This window comes from Lissotriton helveticus, chromosome 6 (genome assembly GCF_964261635.1).
Source record: "Lissotriton helveticus chromosome 6, aLisHel1.1, whole genome shotgun sequence".
Classification (NCBI taxonomy): domain Eukaryota; kingdom Metazoa; phylum Chordata; class Amphibia; order Caudata; family Salamandridae; genus Lissotriton; species Lissotriton helveticus.
Window position 1 is genome coordinate 2,064,778,662 of NC_136067.1, and position 19,930 is coordinate 2,064,798,591.

Consider the following 19,930-nt stretch of genomic DNA (forward strand, 5'->3'; position numbering starts at 1 on the left):
ACCTACTCCAAACAACTGCTAATTTTACAGACTAGAATTATTGACAGGAGATCCACAATGGTGTTAGAGAAGGACCATAAATGGTAGGAACAGAAGCAAAATAGCTTGTAATTCCATCATAAACTCAACAATTTATGTTAACATTGTACTGTATTGCCTAATCCTAAAGCTGTGAAAATACTGAATGGATATTGAGAGAAGAAGAGAGATGGTGAGGTTTTGTTTATATAATGTGTGACAGGAAGTTCCAGGGATAGTGAACAATAGTAACTGCAGACACTTCAACCTCGCCCCCAAGGGAAATGGCATTTATTTATTTTCACAGCGGTGAAACACTGTAAGAAAAACGAAACAGAACAGATGTCACCTCTTGTGTCCCTAGTTCCAGTGCCACTGTGGCATGCACTAAAAAAAGGAGGGAGGGGGGACAAGGAGCTTGGGCTCCTGAATGCTAAAGAGAGTCACAGTTCCTGATGAGGAGGTAAGACGAGAGAGAAGTGGGAGAGTCGGAAGGGCAGAGGGACCTTAACTTGATGCCCTCACATACCCCAAAAGATGTCATGCTTCATCATGGGCTGGTGCTCCTTGTCGGGCCTGTGCTGCAGTGCCCTATGGGTCCCCTGAAGGGTCACTTTATCGGAAATCTTTTAGGAATCTCACTGTAAGGTTTGTGGAGGTCTGCATGCAAAGGTACATGAAGTACATGAAGTGTAAATGTTAAGAGGTGAGTGGAGGGAGAGTAAGGAAGATAAGTTTAATGAAAAAAAAAACCTCTGTCATCGTTAAAAAACCAAAAGGTTGTGTGCTGCTTGAGGGTAATAATGGCCCGCAGTAGCTAGGCAAGTGCAAAGTCTTTTGTAGACTAGGATAGGGTCGACATGTTTCGTGCTGTAGTGTGGCCTCAGGAGGAGATCGTTTGCACTTCTTCAGGACCTAGGGGTGGTAAAATATGGGTGGGGTTGTGTGGTGGTCTAGCAGAGTTTTATAGTACCACTCAATGGACAAGTGGAGTGGTCCTATCTAGAATGACAAATCAAAGAGAAAAGAGGTACAAGTAGTCAATGGGAGTAATCTCTTGAGTAGCACTGTTCCAATGCAAAGCACAGGTCTGTGGACCTTGGGCTCCACTATCATAGACACACCAACAGTACAACCAGTAATACTAGTTGGTGGGTGAAAAGCGTGAAACAAAGGTTACCAGAAGAAGGGTTGGACAAACAAACTGATACACTTATTTAAAGAAGGTCAAGTAGACATGCCAAGCAATTGTAGTTAGTACATAAACGTAGGACTCTAAGTACATATCGTAGTTTCAGGAAATGCAGGTGATGGTGTGCTTGCTATGTGGTTAAAAAGGTCAGGAGAAGAACGTGGAAATTTCAAGATTATTGTTAGGCTAAGAGTTGTATTGATTGATGGCAAAACCTCTCGAATCACACTGTGCTGTATATGGTAAGTGATGTGTAGCAGCTCACCTAATCCTTATGGTTGTTTAATCCCCTTAGTCGTGGCAGAGGTGTCCGCCGTCGCAATCTGTTCAGAAAATTAACTATTATTCATTGACAGTTAGCCACATACATAGCAGGAGCTTGCGAGCGCAGTGGTTGAGCCGTACTTTCAGTTATGACATGAAGCATAGGTTCTTAGACCTACCCAACCTCTCACCAGCTCATTGAGTGTTCTGTTTCAGAGTTAAGGTACTTGTGTGCTCTGAGTGGTAAAGGGGCAGGGCGAGGTTGGGCGCTTCCAGTAGTGATGACAGAGTCAAATGTGTTTCTGCCGCTGGTGGAGAGAGTGAGGCGGGAAACACAGGAGCCATCTCAGAGTGGTGATTGGGTATATACATAGCACAGTATAAAAAAGTTACTATGCAATTGCGGGCCGTCAGGGCTTCAATGTTATAATTAATTATGTTGCTGCCTGCTGAGTAGTAGGAGCTATTGATGTTATGATCAAGGGTGTTCTGTGGGAGGGGTCAGAGGCAACTAGTCATGTAGCTAAAGATATATGGACGTGTGGAATGAGTGGTGTCTTCCAGGATTGGTGAGTCAACTCTAATGGAGACGTTCAGTAACTGAGTAAGTGATGACCAATCGCTTTAGTTGGACTAAGAATATGAAACGTGTTGTTAATACGGATCATTGTTAGATGGATTAATAAAGGCGGGCATATGTGGTAATGTAGATACTGATAGGAGGCTAGTGAGTGCTGGCCACATCAAAGTTGACAAAACAGGGTACCTCTAGGGTGGATAGTATGGTAAAATTAGCTCTGCAACTATATCCAAGGTATCGCATCATGAAGCCCATTGGTGTTTGAGTATAGGCAAAACACCCAGCGCTGTTCTTTCTGAAATAGAGGGGTGGTGCTCTAGGAGGAGTTAGCCTCCAGGATAGTCCATGTAAGTTAGTCTATAGTGTGACTTTTTTCAATGTAATGGTTGCAAATGTTTGTGCTGCGGGTTTCACTTGTGTTTACTGATACAGATTGTTACTATTCTTGTTGTCATTCCTACATAGTGTATGTTACAAGGATATCTGATAAGAAAGACACAGTTTTTAGTGTTGCACTTGGTATGTTGTCATTGAGTCCAGGTGATATTGCCTATCTGGAGGTCCTTAGTATGACTAGTATGACTAGTGGAGGTACATGCACTGCAGTTGGCATAGAGTTAGTGACCTTTGACTGTTGGAAGATCGCATAATGTGGTCTGATAGGTTGTTGTTCTCTTCCGTGGTAGAGTGTGGACCAGCATTCCCATACGTTTGTTGGTTCTTTTGAAGGCCAACCTGGGCTGTTCTAGTTTGAGTTCTCCTTTGTTAACATTACTCCAGTGTTTAAGAATAATGTTCTTGACTTGGTTGGTTGCAGGTGTAAAAATTGTGATACAGGTCAAGATGTCTTGTGTTTTTGCATGGTTTCTAGGAGGGCTTCGCTTTGGCTATTGTGAGCTCTCTTCCTCGCAATTCTGATAACTTTTTGGGGGTATCTCTTTTGGTGGAGATTGTTGCACAGTGTGTCTGCTTGTACCCCAAAATGGTATAACTGCAATTCCTTCTAAATGTTCAGAATTGTCCATATGGTAGGTACTCTCTGAGGGGGCTTCAGATGGTGGCTGCTGAAAAGAAGGAGGCTATTGCAGTCAGTGGGTTTGTTGTATGTCTGTTTTGAGGGTGCCCTGATCGAGTGAGATAAGGAGGTCCAAGAAGGGGAGCTCCTTGTTAGATTGGGAAAGGGTGAATTTAAGCTAATGGTCTCTGGTATTGATCCACAAATGGAATTCTTCACTTCTCTCTTCCGTGCCTTCCCAGAATATCAGAATATAATCAATGTAGCGCTTCCATTTGATAATATCTCACAGGCATGCAGCTATTAAGTTGAAGGTTAGTGAATTCTCGCCACTTTGTTCCCGAACATTTCATCTTGTTGTTATGGGGCAGAATGGGGCCTGGCCTGCACCCCTTTTTTTATTGAGATACTCTTGCCCTAGATTTAATAAAGTTACATAATTCTAATGTAGTGGAGGCATGAAGCAGGAGTCAATCACCCAGTCTGGGAGTAGCATGTTAATGGGCTACTTGAGACATGGATTACATACCATCTTGCAGATCTCCTTTTGCTTTGCTATGAGGAGTGGAAACCACAGATAAAGGTCTGCAAAATCATGTCACCCTGAAAATGTTACACTCAAAAATGTAAAGAATCAAACATCTAAGAATCCATCAATGTGAGAATGGAACCATTTCACTGCTTTTTGATTTTTCTATTTACCGCTTGGTATTGTGAGCTATTTTGTTTGTTACCCATGCACCTCATACACTTCCCTTAAACTGTTATTTCTTCTAGTTTACCTGTCTGCACAATTACTATTTTTTCTAAACTGGGTTTATTCTCTAGTATCCATACTGCAGACCCTCCTGACCTCAGAAGTGAGGTTGCTACAGTTGATATGTGATGCCACAGGTGCAGAGTACCTCTCTGGCTTCAGGAAGTTTCTTTGCTCCAGTTAACTGGTACCTAATCAATACCTCTTACATGTGCCTCATTCTCTTGGCATTAAACATTCTCCTAGCTGGATATTCTGAGAAATACTGGGAAACCTCACCAGGTGTCTGCTCTCTCCCTATTCTTGCATAGCTCTTGATGTTTACAAACACTACAATAGTGTCTTCAACTCAAAGACCTGTCCATTTAAAAAGGCAGTCCCAGTACTTCCAGCCTGCTGTGACAGCCCATGAACCTGAAGATCATTGTTTTAAGTTCTGCAACCAAATACAGTGGGATCAGATTAGTAAAAGAGGTTCTGCACATAAATGTCAATACCAGCAGTTTCTCTTTAAGGCAGCAATGCAGGAACCAGGATATGACAGGATGGGTGGATGAGGAGCAAGGACATGATATTGAAAAAGTACTAGAGCTCACAATCTACATTTATATATTTTACCACAATTGTAGGGTAAGGACTATTACAAATGATGCCTTTTTGTTGATCATTGCTTTTGGCTATGGTGTCAGCATTCGGGGTAATGTGGGAAGATGAGGGGGACACTTAGTCACAAACCCCTTTAGGAGAAACAATTAGACCCTCAAATGTCTTTCTGTGAGTGGCTGTGAGTAATACCTGTAGCAGGATCCTTGCACTTAAGTCCACAGTCGAAGTAGCAGCACCTCTGATTTCCCATGCAGTCACTGTCAATGTTGCACTGATCCAGTTCAGCTCTTTTGCACACAACTGTGTCTTGTGGACATTCACCAGTTTTCACTGTAACAGAAGAAGTTACAAGATTCAGCGACCTTTTCATACAGTTGCACAGTAGAGACTTAATGGGTACCCTTGGCCCGCTCACACCAAACACAACAAAAGTGTTAACGTATTAGCCACATTTGCACCACAACCATAGCAAATTTAAATGAAAAAAAACATTTATTTGCTTACTTCTCCAAAGATATAGGGCCTCATTTATGAAAAGAGTTACATTGCTGCATGAAAACAGCGATGTGACACTTTTCAGTGCACCCTTCCTTTGACACCACGGATGCGTCGTATTTACTGTGTGACGCTGCATGTCACAAGGATTTACAGATACGTCAGTATTCCTGAGGTATCTGCAGGTGCGAAAGTGGAGTATTGCTAGGGTGTGTCTGAAAACAGATGCAACTCCAGCAATGTGTCCTTTCACATGGGGCTAGCCTAATGTGAAAGGGTCTGCTTCACTCCCTTTGCCTGTGTGAGGCAGGAGTTAGGATTTGACTCTGTGGTGTCCTAGAAGTGTCACAAGCCTTTTCTGGGCCGGAATGCCCACCTTGCATACATTATACTTATTGCAGGTATAATGTAGCCCAGGGGTTTACAAAGTGATGCATCTGCCTAGATGCATTACTTTGGAAATATGGCGCAGTGTGGTGCATATTTTATGCCACCGCAGCATTACAAAAACTGATGCAATGGCTGCATAAAGGGCTCATAAATAGGACACCTAGGGGTCCATTAGGATGACGGGCGGACTTTGTCCGCCCGTCATCCTAGCGGGGATTGGGACTGCCCGCCATAAGGGCGGGGGTCCCGTGGAGGGCATTAGGATGTGCCCGCCACAGTGGTGGGCACATCCTGCATTTCTAGCATTGTGGCAGGCGGTGCTCTCAGCACCGCCCGCCACAATGCTAGAAATGCATTTCAGCATTTGCATAAACAAAGCGGCAGGCACCGCGGTGCCTGCCGCTTTGTTTATGCAAATGTTGGGGGGCACTACAGGTACCCCACGTGTGCAGCCCCCACCCCTCCTTCACTCTGGGGGCCCACAGGGGGACCCCAGAGTGAAGACCGCATGCATTTCTTTGGTGGCATTGCCACGGAAAGGCATGTCTGAAAGCCCATTGTAATATGGCTGGCGGTGTCTATGAGACACCACCACCATATTAAACATTTTCCGCCCCGGCCGCAAGGCGACCGGGGCGGAAAAGCGGTGGACGGTCTTTCCATCCGCCGAGGTCCCCCTGCCATACTAATATGTCGGGGGGAAACTAGTGTGGATGTCGGGTGGATTGCCTCCGCCAGGCCGGCAGTGGCTACCGCCAGCCTGGCGGAGGCAATCCGCCTGACATCGTAATGGGCCCCTTAATATTTACCTTGTTGTACTACCCATCTTTGTTTGTCAAATTGGCCTCAGAAAATTACTATATACTGTAAATAATTATATATGGGCACTAATTGAATTTGATATCCTGTAAAACGGAATGTGGCAATTCAATAGCGTTATACCCTCTAGTGCTCAGCAAAAGTAGTCCGCAGTTCAGCCTTAGAAGTTGTGTTGATTTTCTACAACTGAAATATAACTTGGACAGCACCTTAACCTTTCTACTTATGTTTATCCAAGAAGAAAATAAAGGCTCCTTTTCCAGCCTCTTTATTAGGACTGGCAGTGATAATTTATCAGTGTTGGAGATGATATACTACTTGGCTCCTTAGGAATAGGCTTTGTACCTTTTAATCATTAGCACCAACTTCAAAATGTGGAAAAGCCTGAGATGGACGAAGTTTTAATGCCTTTAACTGACTGATAGTAAAAATGCTAATTATATTAAGTAGTTTTAAGCAAATGAAGAACCATAGAGTATCACTAATACCGATGAGGCAGGTACAGTGCCTAATTTGTAAAATGCGGTTCAAGAGAGGTGCTCACTCTCCTCTCTCTGTGCACAGAGTCAAGACTGATTTGGTATGGCTGGGTTCAAACTGGAATGGCATGGTGAGCAAAAAAACGATGGATTTAGGCCGAGATCTCTGTACTGGGGTGAATGTATGACATTGTTCTGCATTCTGTCCATCAACTGTTGTTTTTGCATTTATCTAACCTTTCTGTTCATAAATCACCCTTTTTATATTAAATATTGCCAGTAGTCGAGCAAGCTATTATTGAAAAAAAGTGAGCCACTTGATCTAGCCAGGCCAAAAAAATACAAATGATGCTCCCATAGTTCTTTCACGACAAACACCCAATAACATTAATTCTGGACTTAACCTAACCTTTAGATTTAGGAAGCATTCCACACATTTTACAATATCCTTCTTTAAGATATCTAAAAGTGGGCAGGTAAAAAACATATGTATTAAGTACGTCCTGGTACTATGACAACAGGCACATTCAACACCAACTAAAACCCCTGATTTTAGCCGGTGTGTAACAATGATCAAAAATGGTTAATATTATTGGGGGGCGGAGCCAGGTCGGCGACCAAAATGGTCGACCTGGCTCCCGGCTCCGTCGACCTTCTCCCCCTACTGTGGGTTCCGGTCGTCGAGGCGGCGCTGCCGACACTTTCTTGGATGACGGAACGGGACCCGACCCGCTGAGAGTGACCTCGGAGGCTCTCCGAGCTCAGACGACGGAGATATGCCCCCCCGGCCGGGGTGGCCTGCGCGAGTCCCGCAGCCTGGTCCTCGCGTGCTGTTGTTGCTGGAGCGAGTGTGATTGCAGCGGCCGGAGGGACCCAGAGCATGCCGGTCACCCGCCGAGGCATCCTAACCCGCTCTGGACGCGACCCCGACTTTCGCTGCTGCGAGTTGTTTCCCAAAGCTGGATGGAGGGCCCCCTCCACCCCCCCTTTTTGATTGCTGCCCTGCGGAATAAGAACATGCGAAGCCGCTCTTTCTCCCCCCTGATGTTGCTCGAGTGACTCGCTTGCAGCTATCTGTCCCTTACACTCCTGGGGATCGGAACAAGTTGATATACGCTGCTTTGGCATTGCCTGTGGGCATTGGGGGGCATGGATGAGATCAGCGGTGGGGGAGTGGAGGTGGCTGCCTCATCGTGTGCGACCGGGGAGACGCTCGGACGACACCTAAGATGGCGGCTTGATGTGAGCCCCGGCGGCACTTCTGAAATGGACCCCGCTTGGAATCATCATCCCGGGGAGCAGCACCCATCCGTAGGGATTGCGACGCACACCTCCACCAGAGCGCGCGGATCGGATGCCCCCCCCCCTGTGTATTGGTAACGTACAGTATGGATTGGGTCCATAAGGTGATCAGACCCTGACACGCGTGGAAATATGAGAGAGCCTGCTCCCGGCGCTTTTTCATGTGACTTTGATCTGTGACTCTCTCTGCGCATTTCTGGTAAGGCCCGAATGGATGTCTCTACACGACCCTGCCTGTTTTGGATAAGTGGGAATATGTGCGTGGGATTTTTTGGTCGTTTCGAAGTGACTCGTCGCAATGGTGCCTGACCCACGGATTCAAGGGGAGGTCGGACATTCCATCGGAAGTGATGCTGTGGAGTTTCAACTGTTGCACCCTCCCTTTTTCCGATGGCTGATGTCGTCATGTAACGTAGCCAAATGACCTGCTGACAATTTCTGAACCTGGACCTAATTTTGCTGCTCGGGGACTGGTTGTGGGTTGTGAATAGCCTTGGCGTGTGTTGAGTCCTCGTGTGGTACACTGTTTATTGCTCCCCTGGACATATTGTCTTTAGTACTGTTGCCACTCTGATTGATTGCCTTTACATCCGTATTGACTGTGCCGCGCCTTAGATTATGGCTGGGTGGGTCTGGATCCCAAGATGGTGGTCGTTCTCTTTGCTTTTTGACGGGGAGGGGCCTTCGAAGAGGGTGGGTGACTGGGTGGATTGATGTGGTAATCGCTGTTCTATCTTGTCCTGGGAAATTTTGCATTAGCGCCGCTATAATTGCAAGCTGAGCACTGGGGGGGGGGGACCTAGACTGGAGACCCCTCATTATATTCTTTTCCTTTCCACTTTCTCTCTCTTCTATATTTCGGGTTCTTCACGGGGCGACAGGCACACTGCTAAGGGGGAGGCCATAGCCGTAGGCAGGGGTGCGGGGTGGGGGGATTGGGGAAGGGTATTCTTGTTTTTCACCTTTTTCTGTTTCTAGGGCCTCTTTTTTCTCTTTTGTTTCTCTCGGCTGTCCTTTACTTTCTTCTTCTTTTTCTGGGACTCGAGTAATAGGTTGTTCTATGTATGTTCTATAGGCTCGACTTACGAGGGTGGATGTCTTTCTGAAGCTTTACGTTATAGCGGGCTCATACTGTACTGGTGGGTGAATTGTTTGCTTATTGTTTATCCTGATTACTGCGCGTTAGCGCCAACGTCCTGCCTACGCCTATCCTGCTTGTTAATATCCTGTTTCTGTTAACCATCTGCTCTACTACTGCTCGATTGTGTGACACCAGATCCTTTTCTTTTTATAATTATAAAAGAAACCTCTTTAATCCTGGTATTATCCTGTTACAAGCACTGTCCTGTGTTGCATTGGGGCGTTTTGGGTGCGTATTGTTGCGTTCCTCTAACATGATTGATTGCTTTATACGCTTCTTACGTAATGGCCGGCCATCAGGGTTGTAGGCCCACGACTGTAACTGCTTTTAATACCAATAAAGGTTTTAAAAAAAATAAATAAAATTGTTAATATTGTTGAGCTTGCATTCCCGCTTAGCATAAACGAGTACAGCCCAGTTCCTAAGATTCTAAAAAACTCCCACTAGTTAAAGCCAGAATCTATTTTATTTGTCAATCTGTTTCTCAAGGTCAGGCCTTTGTACATCCGACTAATTGAGCACATCTCTTTGTTCACCACCACTTCCATAATAGCATCTTCAATACAACCTCTTGGCCCCTCAGTTTTCCTAAATAGAAAATTCCATATCTGTAAATACTTATAAAAATCTTTCCGGTCAACTCCGTATTTATCTTGAACTTCCTCGAATGAATCTATTGTCCCTGCAACATAGAGGTCCATCATCCTTCTGACACTTAAATCTTCCCAACACAACATGACTGCATCATGAAAAATTCCTGGAAGAGCAGGGATCCTTATAGGCGGGTGTAAAAATTCACTCTACCAAAACCCATATTTTTCCTCAAAGAAGACCAAAATCTGTATGCTGCTAGAATGGTTTTAAATCTAACTTTCTTATAATTGCTTGGTTTGATATGTAGTTCATATCAATGTGGTGTTCTATTTAGCAGTCAGTCCCCATCCACTAAGGAACAAATACATTGGAGCACTGAAGACCAATAATACATCTTCAAGTTTGGAACAGTCCATCCCTCTCTCTCCCTGAGACGTGTCAAAAAGTTAAGTGCCCTCCTCGTCTTTGGAAATGCCAGATAAATCCGCAAATCATATTGTGCCTCGCTTTAAACCAGCACTTTTCTGTCTACCGTGGTATAGCTCTAAAATATACAGAACTAAGGGCAAAAAATAATTTTCACAATGTTACAGAAACATACTTTAGACAGGTGTAGATTGTCCACCTAACCAAAGTCCATCTTCCCCTTCTGGATAACTGGGGCAAAGTTCAGTTTCATAATTCAATCCGACTTTGCTCATATGTTTACCCTCAGGTATATTGCTGATTTCATTACACTTGAATCTTCTAGTTCCACCAGCCTGTTTACTACTCATTGTGTTTTATGCTGATTTAACGCATATCCAGATATTTTTCGAAACACCAAAGCTTCTCTTTTAATTGCCACCAATGCTAACCTAGGATCAGGGGTTACAACCACTAAATCATCAGCATAGCCCAGTATTTTTGTATTATGCCCCGAAAACATAAAGGTTTGATTCTCGTGTTAGCCTCAATCTTCCAAATCAGGGGATTGATATAACATGCAAACAATAGTGGAGAACATGGACATCCCTGTTATGTCCCACTTTTGATCTATAATAAGGGTGGGCGTAGTTTGTGAAGTAGCGCTACGCGAACCTACGCGAAGTGCACTTCGCACTACGCAAACTTCACGTAGCACTATGCGAACTGCGTAGTAGCATGTTCGCACTGTGCAAGATGCATTTCCAATGATTGCACAGTGCGAACAAGCATCCGGCACTGTGCAATCATTAAAAGCGGCATCTTGCACAGTGCGAGCTGTCTTTTACTGCCGCTTGAGTAGATTTTTACTCGAGCGGCAGCTTTCTCAACACGAACTGGTAGTTTCTCATCGCGAGCGGTCGCGAGCATGCACGACCACTCGCAATGAGAAACCTGACCTCCCCGCATTGAGAGTCTCGCCGGGATGTCATTTTGCTTGCTCGCGGTCGCGAACATGATGTTGAGGACCGCAAACAAGCAAAAAATGACTGCTGCACTAAGCTACGCTGCGCTACGCGTGTTTGCACTGTGCTACGGGCAGCTCGCTGAGTGCGAAGTTACGCAAACTTTTCAACCTACGCGAGCATAGCGTAGTGCTTCGCCCAGGGTTAATCTACAACTGCTCAAATTGTCACTCATCAATTGCAGCCGTGCTGTAGTAGCATTATTTCTTAACTGTGTAGCATTTAGAAAGCCTTTCCCACACCAAGCCTTTCCAGCACAGCCCATAAATGGCCCCAGGAGACCCAATGAAACACTTTTTCAATATCCAATAAAATTACAGGCATAGGATCTTCTGAGATAGAAGCAACATCAAATAATCTGACACCTCTTCTAATATGGTCAGTAGTTCCTCTTCATGGAATGAAGCTGTGTTGTGGGGGAGATGACCTTTCCCATAATCTGACTCAACCGGTTGGCTAACACCTTTTAATTTATTTTAGAGCGCTATTCATTAGTGTTATCGGTCTATAAGACCCTTGGTTCACTTAAATTGACCACGACTCTGGAGCAGACTATCCCTTTTCAACCTGGCATAATGTATCAATTAGATTGGGCCGAAAATAGTCACAACTTCTTTACAGAATTTAGTTGGGCTCCTATTGGTTACCATCGCTTTCCCTGAGGGGAGGTCCCTAAGGGCCCAATAAATTTCTTCTTCCATCAATTGAGCCTCTTGTGACTCATGCTCTTTGAGGGAGAACTTCTGTACCTGGATAGAATCCAGATAGCTTCATATGTCTTTGTCATCATAAACTCCCCCATTTCTCTATAGTTTCTCATAAACTTCCAGGAACTCTTCGCGCACCCCAGCTGAATCACTATCTGGATAACACTTGCAGTTTCTAGTCTCGATGATCTCAAACTTCTCCACTGTTCTTGCTGTTGGAGATGTCATTAATAGCAGGTTTGAATAGTTCCTTGTCACCTACAAGTTCCTCCTTGATATCCTCCAAATCTTTATAATACTTACACAATTGAAGTGGTAGTTCAGGCTGAAATAAACATTTCCCCTCTCACACCAACCTTAAAGGCAATCACACCATGCCACTTCCTGCGCTACCTCTATTACACCCTAAAATATCTGACATCCATTTGCTCATATGACAGATATAGTTCTGGTCAGCCCTCAATCCCCTTTCAAAGTTCCAGCTTCGCACTATTCATGAGACCCCTAAATAAGATTTGCCTAGGAGCGGCAGGTTGTGGTCCAACATAACACATGGAAGTTGTTTGTTTTTACATTTTGATACCAATTCGTGTGAGACAAAAAACTGTTTAACCAAGCATGTGACTCCCTGGGCCCGGTGCTTTACGATGATGCCATACATTCACCAGCCCTTTATTTGATATGTCAATGCTTTAAAAACTCTTGGTTTGCTACCATCATATTTGCACAAACATTTTACAACCCGCCAATCCCATTTATATTCAAATCGCCACACAGTAGTAACAGGCTCAGCCATACAGCCAATTCTGTGTTTAAAAAATCAACTTTAACAGGGTCATTCATTGTAGATCCATATATTGAGCATATTGTGAAACCACCCTTAGCATTGTGACATTCCACAATGACCCATCATCCATGTCTGCCAAGCATCTTTTAAAGCTAAATTCACTCTTTCATCCTAAAATGGCCACTCCTCTTGTTCTTGTCCCTTGCGTAGTGTATGCTATCAGGGCAAACTGTAGATGGTCTAGCAATTTATTCCTAGAGCCCTCCACATGCCTGTCACTCAAAAACAAGGCTAGCATCCAGCGTAGGAGTTACTTACCTTCAGTAACAATGTATCTGGTAGAGACGTTGTCTAGCTGCAGATTCCTTAACTTAGAAAATCCCGAGGCGTGAGACTGAATCCAGACATTTTTCGCATCAGCACCTCTGCGCGCCGGGGGATGGTGCCACTAGACCACGCCCTGACGTCGCCCTCGTACGTCACATCAAGAAGCTCATATAAGTCCCTCCTGGCGTGCTGACGTCAGTTTTCTTCGGAAAAACTTTTTCACGGCACAACGCTGAGCCACTAACCAAAAACTGTGAAAGTATGAGAACAGTGTGCGAGGAATGAAAATTCCATGAATGAGGAAGGAGGTTTGTGGAAGATACCATACTAAAGACAGAATAGACATCGCCTACGCATATAAGTGGAGACTGTGAGAAAGAGCCCCTCAAGCCAAGCGGGAGGCCCCTTCCCGAGTTCAACAAGGAAAGAACATCTCAACAGACAGAAATTGACTGATAGTGCCATGTGGAACCGTGCCGTCCACTAAGAACAACAGTTCTCCGGAGGAAAGAAAGGGGAGACTGGCCTTTCCCTTGTAAAACCAGAGGGAGGAGACCAAGCAAAACCAACCTTCAAGAGAATGACCATGAGGAGACTAGGACCCAAGGCAGCAACCTCTGACATATGGCCACAGAAGGCCAACATGCAACTGAAAGCAAAATGCATCCAAGAGATGGTAGTAAAAGGGTAAACACCCTTCACCACGTAAAAGAAGATGTTAAGCTTACTGCTCATGTTAAACACAGAGCGCATCTAAAGGCGCACTGCCTTTTTGAAATATTTTGGCCACCACAAGTGTGGAAGGGCATACTCAGATGTGAGTCCCTTGCTCACTGCACCATCAGGATTCAAGCAAGCCGGGCCGAAGACGGCTGTAATGCCAGAAACCGGTCCCCGGAAGCTTGTTTCCTTTCCAGTGAAGAATTGGCTTGGTAGTTTGGTCTGCCCTGTTCCCATGATGCACTGGGCCAGGGACAGACTAATTTGCATATAGCCAGGTTCTGAACTGGGATGGTGCAGTGAGCTAAAAAATGGTGATGGATCAAGCCCTGATCTGTTGACTGGGTAGGAGTGTTCTGATTAACTCAGATACTCTGTCCATCACCACCCCCTTTTTTAAATATTTTTGCCACCACAAGTGTGGAAGGGCATACTCAGATGTGAGTCCCTTGCTCACTGCACCATCAGGATTCAAGCAAGCCGGGCCGAAGACGGCTGTAATGCCAGAAACCGGTCCCCGGAAGCTTGTTTCCTTTCCAGTGAAGAATTGGCTTGGTAGTTTGGTCTGCCCTGTTCCCATGATGCACTGGGCCAGGGACAGACTAATTTGCATATAGCCAGGTTCTGAACTGGGATGGTGCAGTGAGCTAAAAAATGGTGATGGATCAAGCCCTGATCTGTTGACTGGGTAGGTGTGTTCTGATTAACTCAGATACTCTGTCCATCACCACCCCCTTTTTTAAATATTTTGGCCACCACAAGTGTGGAAGGGCATACTCAGATGTGAGTCCCTTGCTCACTGCACCATCAGGATTCAAGCAAGCCGGGCCGAAGACGGCTGTAATGCCAGAAACCGGTCCCCGGAAGCTTGTTTCCTTTCCAGTGAAGAATTGGCTTGGTAGTTTGGTCTGCCCTGTTCCCATGATGCACTGGGCCAGGGACAGACTAATTTGCATATAGCCAGGTTCTGAACTGGGATAGTGCAGTGAGCTAAAAAATGGTGATGGATCAAGCCCTGATCTGTTGACTGGGTAGGAGTGTTCTGATTAACTCAGATACTCTGTCCATCACCACCCCCTTTTTGAAATATTTTGGCCACCACAAGTGTGGAAGGGCATACTCAGATGTGAGTCCCTTGCTCACTGCACCATCAGGATTCAAGCAAGCCGGGCCGAAGACGGCTGTAATGCCAGAAACCGGTCCCCGGAAGCTTGTTTCCTTTCCAGTGAAGAATTGGCTTGGTACTTTGGTCTGCCCTGTTCCCATGATGCACTGGGCCAGGGACAGACTAATTTGCATATAGCCAGGTTCTGAACTGGGATGGTGCAGTGAGCTAAAAAATGGTGATGGATCAAGCCCTGATCTGTTGACTGGGTAGGAGTGTTCTGATTAACTCAGATACTCTGTCCATCACCACCCCCTTTTTGAAATATTTTGGCCACCACAAGTGTGGAAGGGCATACTCAGATGTGAGTCCCTTGCTCACTGCACCATCAGGATTCAAGCAAGCCGGGCCGAAGACGGCTGTAATGCCAGAAACCGGTCCCCGGAAGCTTGTTTCCTTTCCAGTGAAGAATTGGCTTGGTAGTTTGGTCTGCCCTGTTCCCATGATGCACTGGGCCAGGGACAGACTAATTTGCATATAGCCAGGTTCTGAACTGGGATGGTGCAGTGAGCTAAAAAATGGTGATGGATCAAGCCCTGATCTGTTGACTGGGTAGGAGTGTTCTGATTAACTCAGATACTCTGTCCATCACCACCCCCTTTTTTTAATATTTTGGCCACCACAAGTGTGGAAGGGCATACTCAGATGTGAGTCCCTTGCTCACTGCACCATCAGGATTCAAGCAAGCCGGGCCGAAGACGGCTGTAATGCCAGAAACCGGTCCCCGGAAGCTTGTTTCCTTTCCAGTGAAGAATTGGCTTGGTAGTTTGGTCTGCCCTGTTCCCATGATGCACTGGGCCAGGGACAGACTAATTTGCATATAGCCAGGTTCTGAACTGGGATGGTGCAGTGAGCTAAAAAATGGTGATGGATCAAGCCCTGATCTGTTGACTGGGTAGGAGTGTTCTGATTAACTCAGATACTCTGTCCATCACCACCCCCTTTTTGAAATATTTTGGCCACCACAAGTGTGGAAGGGCATACTCAGATGTGAGTCCCTTGCTCACTGCACCATCAGGATTCAAGCAAGCCGGGCCGAAGACGGCTGTAATGCCAGAAACCGGTCCCCGGAAGCTTGTTTCCTTTCCAGTGAAGAATTGGCTTGGTAGTTTGGTCTGCCCTGTTCCCATGATGCACTGGGCCAGGGACAGACTAATTTGCATATAGCCAGGTTCTGAACTGGGATGGTGCAGTGAGCTAAAAAATGGTGATGGATCAAGCCCTGATCTGTTGACTGGGTAGGAGTGTTCTGATTAACTCAGATACTCTGTCCATCACCACCCCCTTTTTGAAACATGTTAAACACAGAGCGCATCTAAAGGCTCACTGCCTATGTTAAATACATAGCGCATCTAACAGATGTGAAAATGAAAGTGTACCACAGAAGACGGGCCTAAAAAACACTAAGTGGGAGGACGAAAGCCCACAAGCAGCCGGTGAACCGCCATCTCGGCGTGAGCGTCAAAGAGCAAAACCACCATCAAAGGGTAAATTAACCAGATGTTCCTGGATAAATTCAGGGAAGACATGGTCTCGCAACCAAGCATGACGCTGTAAGGCAACAGAACTCGCCATGGCTCGGCCCAAAGAATCCGCTGTATCTAAGACTGAACGGATTGTGAATTCGGCCATGTCGTGGCCATTTCGAATGGAGTGAAGATCAGCACGAGTACCCTCGGAGGTGGCAGTAAGCAAAGACTGTGCAGAGTCTCACAGGGCAGAAGTAGCCTGAGCCAAAACACACACGGTATTTAAAGACCGAAGGGCTCCACTAGTAGATTCAAAGACATTCCTGCCCCAGGATTCCAGCCACCTGGACTCCTGAGAGGGAGGAAGTGTTAGAGGGGGCAGAGAAGGAAAGGCAGTCTGTAGCACAAACCCCTGTGCATCCGGCTGTACAAAAAGACAGACCAGGTCATGTGGAGCTGGGCGGTGGCGGTGCAAAACTGAGCGTGCCATTGGACTACCTGGAATCTGTCAGACTCAGGTACCCAAAAGGGCATCATAGAGGGATGCCTCAAAAGGCAAAAGCGGCTCCACATTGCCAGACCCCCCACAGCAAGGGGTCCACCGACAAGGGGGTAGAGGGGAGTTGCATATTTAAGATGCGGGTGGCCGAAGAGACCACTCTCAAAAAAGCCGCACCAGCCTCAGTAGCCCTCCGTGGAGAGGAAAACAGTTCATCAGTGGGGAGGTTGTAGACCGACCCTCCCAAGGCACTGAGGGTGCGCCCAATGCTCCACGGAAGGAAGCCTCATGGAAGAATGAGGATCCTGACGGGGCTCCTGGGGAGAGCTCCTAAGGAGGCTTCACAAATTCCATAGGGGGCACTGGCAGTACCAGCTCCGGCGACGTAGGGCGCAAGGGTGGCACTAAACTTTCTCCAGAGGCCTCTATAGAAGAATTCAGAACACGGTGTTGACACAGCATCGAAACTACACGTGTCGGCGCTGATTGTGCTTTGTCAGATGCCAACTCGGCAGCCTCTGGCGTCGAGTCGGCGCCGTCCGGCGCCAAAACTATGACAAGCTCCCCCTCAGAAGAAGAAGTCGCGGGGCTGGCGAGGCAGTCTTCCGGCGCCGCCCCGGCTCCGACTCATCCAGAGTGGGCTCCGATTTCGGAGTAAGGAGTGGAGGCGCAGCTGAGGAAGCAAGCCTCCGTCGCAGGGTCGGCGCCGATCCCAGCTCCGGACAGGTAGCCGCCTGCCCGGAAGGCTAGGGTGTGCTCAAGCCAAGGCTCTTAGCACGGGCAACCTCCTGCGGAATCACAGGGAGCCCCACTGGGCTATGCAGCGTGGCAGGGGCGCCGTGGGACAAAGAGGGGCACCCAGGAGGGCCACGACCCAACGTGGAGTGTAGAGGAGGACCCAGCCGGGCCACGCCCTAATGACACCACATCGCCGACATTCCTAGGAGGCAAGGGCTTGATCGGCGCCGGGGGCAAACCAGCTGGCATGTCCGTTGGAGACCCCACAAGAAGCAGAGATTCTGAGGATGCCCCAGGCAAAGGAGGGACCCAAGGGAGTCCTGCAAGGCTGTAGCATAAGCCTCCATTTGGGCCTGAGTCACCCCCACACCCGGAAAGGGCTGCTAGAGGGGTCATGACCGTTGGGAGTGCACGTCCGGAAAGTTCTGGGAACTAGAGCCCTTGACAACAGAAGAAAGTGAGGTTGATGACCTGGGCGACAAGCGCCTCGACTTACCAAGTGGAGAACGAAGGCGCCGGATACCAGAGGGCGAACATCGGGGGAACTGGACAGTAGAGGGATCAGCAGTCGACGATGAGGCTGGGGAGCCAGACGACTCCAACAGCCATGCAGACAGAAGCTTCATACAGCGCTCCCGCCGAGACTTCAGTTACAGAAGTTGGCAGGCTTCACAGTCCGTGGAGTTATGGTGCTCACCCAGACACCACTTACAAATAAGATGCGGGTCTGTCGCGGACATCTGCTGCGAGCAAGAATTACAAGACTTGAAGCCCGAAGGCATCGTACACTGTTCCTAACACAAAGAGTCGAAAAGGAGGCCTGAAAACAGGCCAGAGGAGCTCACTCCAGATCCACGTTGCACGCAGAAAAGAAGGAAACTGAAGTCACCGCGCCGGGAGGGACTTATATGACCTAGCTGACATCACATATGAGGACGGCGTCAGGGCGGGGTTTCGTGGCGCCGTCCCCGGTGTGCAGAAGTGTTGCTGCAAACAAATTCCAGATCCAGTCTCACGCCTGGGGATATTCTAAGTTAAGGAATATGTCACTTGATGTCTCTATCAGATACGCTTTTTCAAAACACTGCCAGTTGAAGTAGATTATTTCCAAAGTAGACTATGATAACCCTTTAGTTATTCAAATCACCAGCTTCCGAAAATCTTGGTTTTCTCATTGTAAAAGGAAATCTTATTCACAGCTCTGGGAGAGGCCCCTTTAAAAGGCTAATCTTTTAGGCCTGGATATCATTGCCATACACACCTTCTTCAAAACCAAGCATTCGCAGATTATTGCATTCCTGTATGTTTTCATAGTCATCCAACTTCAATTACATATCACTAATTTGCAGGCTTTGTGCCTCTGCCTAGCCTTGCACAATAGCAACAGTAGTTTCAAGAGCCATCGTCTACTCTTCAGTTGCTGTTGGCCTTTACTCCATTTCAGAGCATGCCTTTGCAATTTTCCCGATTGCTCCCTGTAGTTTTTTTGTGACTATCGTAGTTTTTTCACCATCAGCCCGTGCTTCCTCCTGATGTTGTTTGATAGAATTGTAAATTAGTTTCAGTGAGGGCTCCTCTAGCCCTTTAGTCACCACTTGTAAATCCTTCTCTTCACTAATGGCGTGTCCTTGTCCTGGTGGTTCTGCATACATATTTTTTGTGGCAGGGTAATCCCATTTTAGCTTAGCACTTTTTTCACGTTTCTTAGATCCATCCGCAGAATACCTATTTTGTTTGCTTTCTTTGATGCATCTAGAACACCGATTCCACCTAATTACTATACCAAGCCCCTCGGACAAACTCCCTATACTGGTTTTGGAGGTAGCAGAGCTGCTGTCACTGTCTGACCCCTCTGAGCTGACTTCTGATAATCGGTAAGATTAAATAATGTATCCCATAAATCCTGGCAGTCTTCAAGATACCTTTGGCCTTTTACCCCATCTACCAGTTTGCCTGTTACAGGGCTCCTCCGATGTAATGGCAGAGATAACTGTTGATGTATGTCTTAGATTTGCCCTTATGGCACTTTTCTCCCCGTCTTCCAAACTGTAGATCTTATTTTCTTAGAGGAGCAGAAAGCCAGCCAGTAGCGGCTCTCTTTCATAGCCTCCTTCTGAGACTCTGCTAAAGCAAAAATATTTGCCAAACTATGCAGCTCCCTGCATCCTTCCTCTGTAACTACATGCTTTTCTGAGGATAATTCCCCACTCGCCATACCAAATGCCATACCACTAACCTAAACGGTCAGTTCGGGAATAGCCCCCAATATGGTCAGCAACTTCAGGCTGGTCTCCTCCACTCTATCCTGATGGGTTATAACCAATGCGGTTGTTTAGGTTGAAAAAACGTAGTTATAGTCATTTGCGGTTATGATTGCACCCCTGCTATTATCTGCAAACACAGTTGTTTCAGGACTCCTGTTAGCCCTTAACTCTG

The 19,930-nt window shown here is 46.6% G+C and overlaps 1 protein-coding gene across 1 annotated transcript in view; it reads right to left on the minus strand.

The window, feature by feature from the left end:
* LOC144762994 (uncharacterized) overlaps window positions 1-19,930 on the minus strand; it is a 78,480-nt gene that overhangs the window by 26,140 nt on the left and 32,410 nt on the right. Inside the window, exon 5 of the mRNA XM_078648307.1 lies at window positions 4,622-4,762. Coding sequence (XP_078504433.1) covers window positions 4,622-4,762 — 141 coding nt within the window. The remainder of the gene's footprint in view (window positions 1-4,621; window positions 4,763-19,930) is intronic.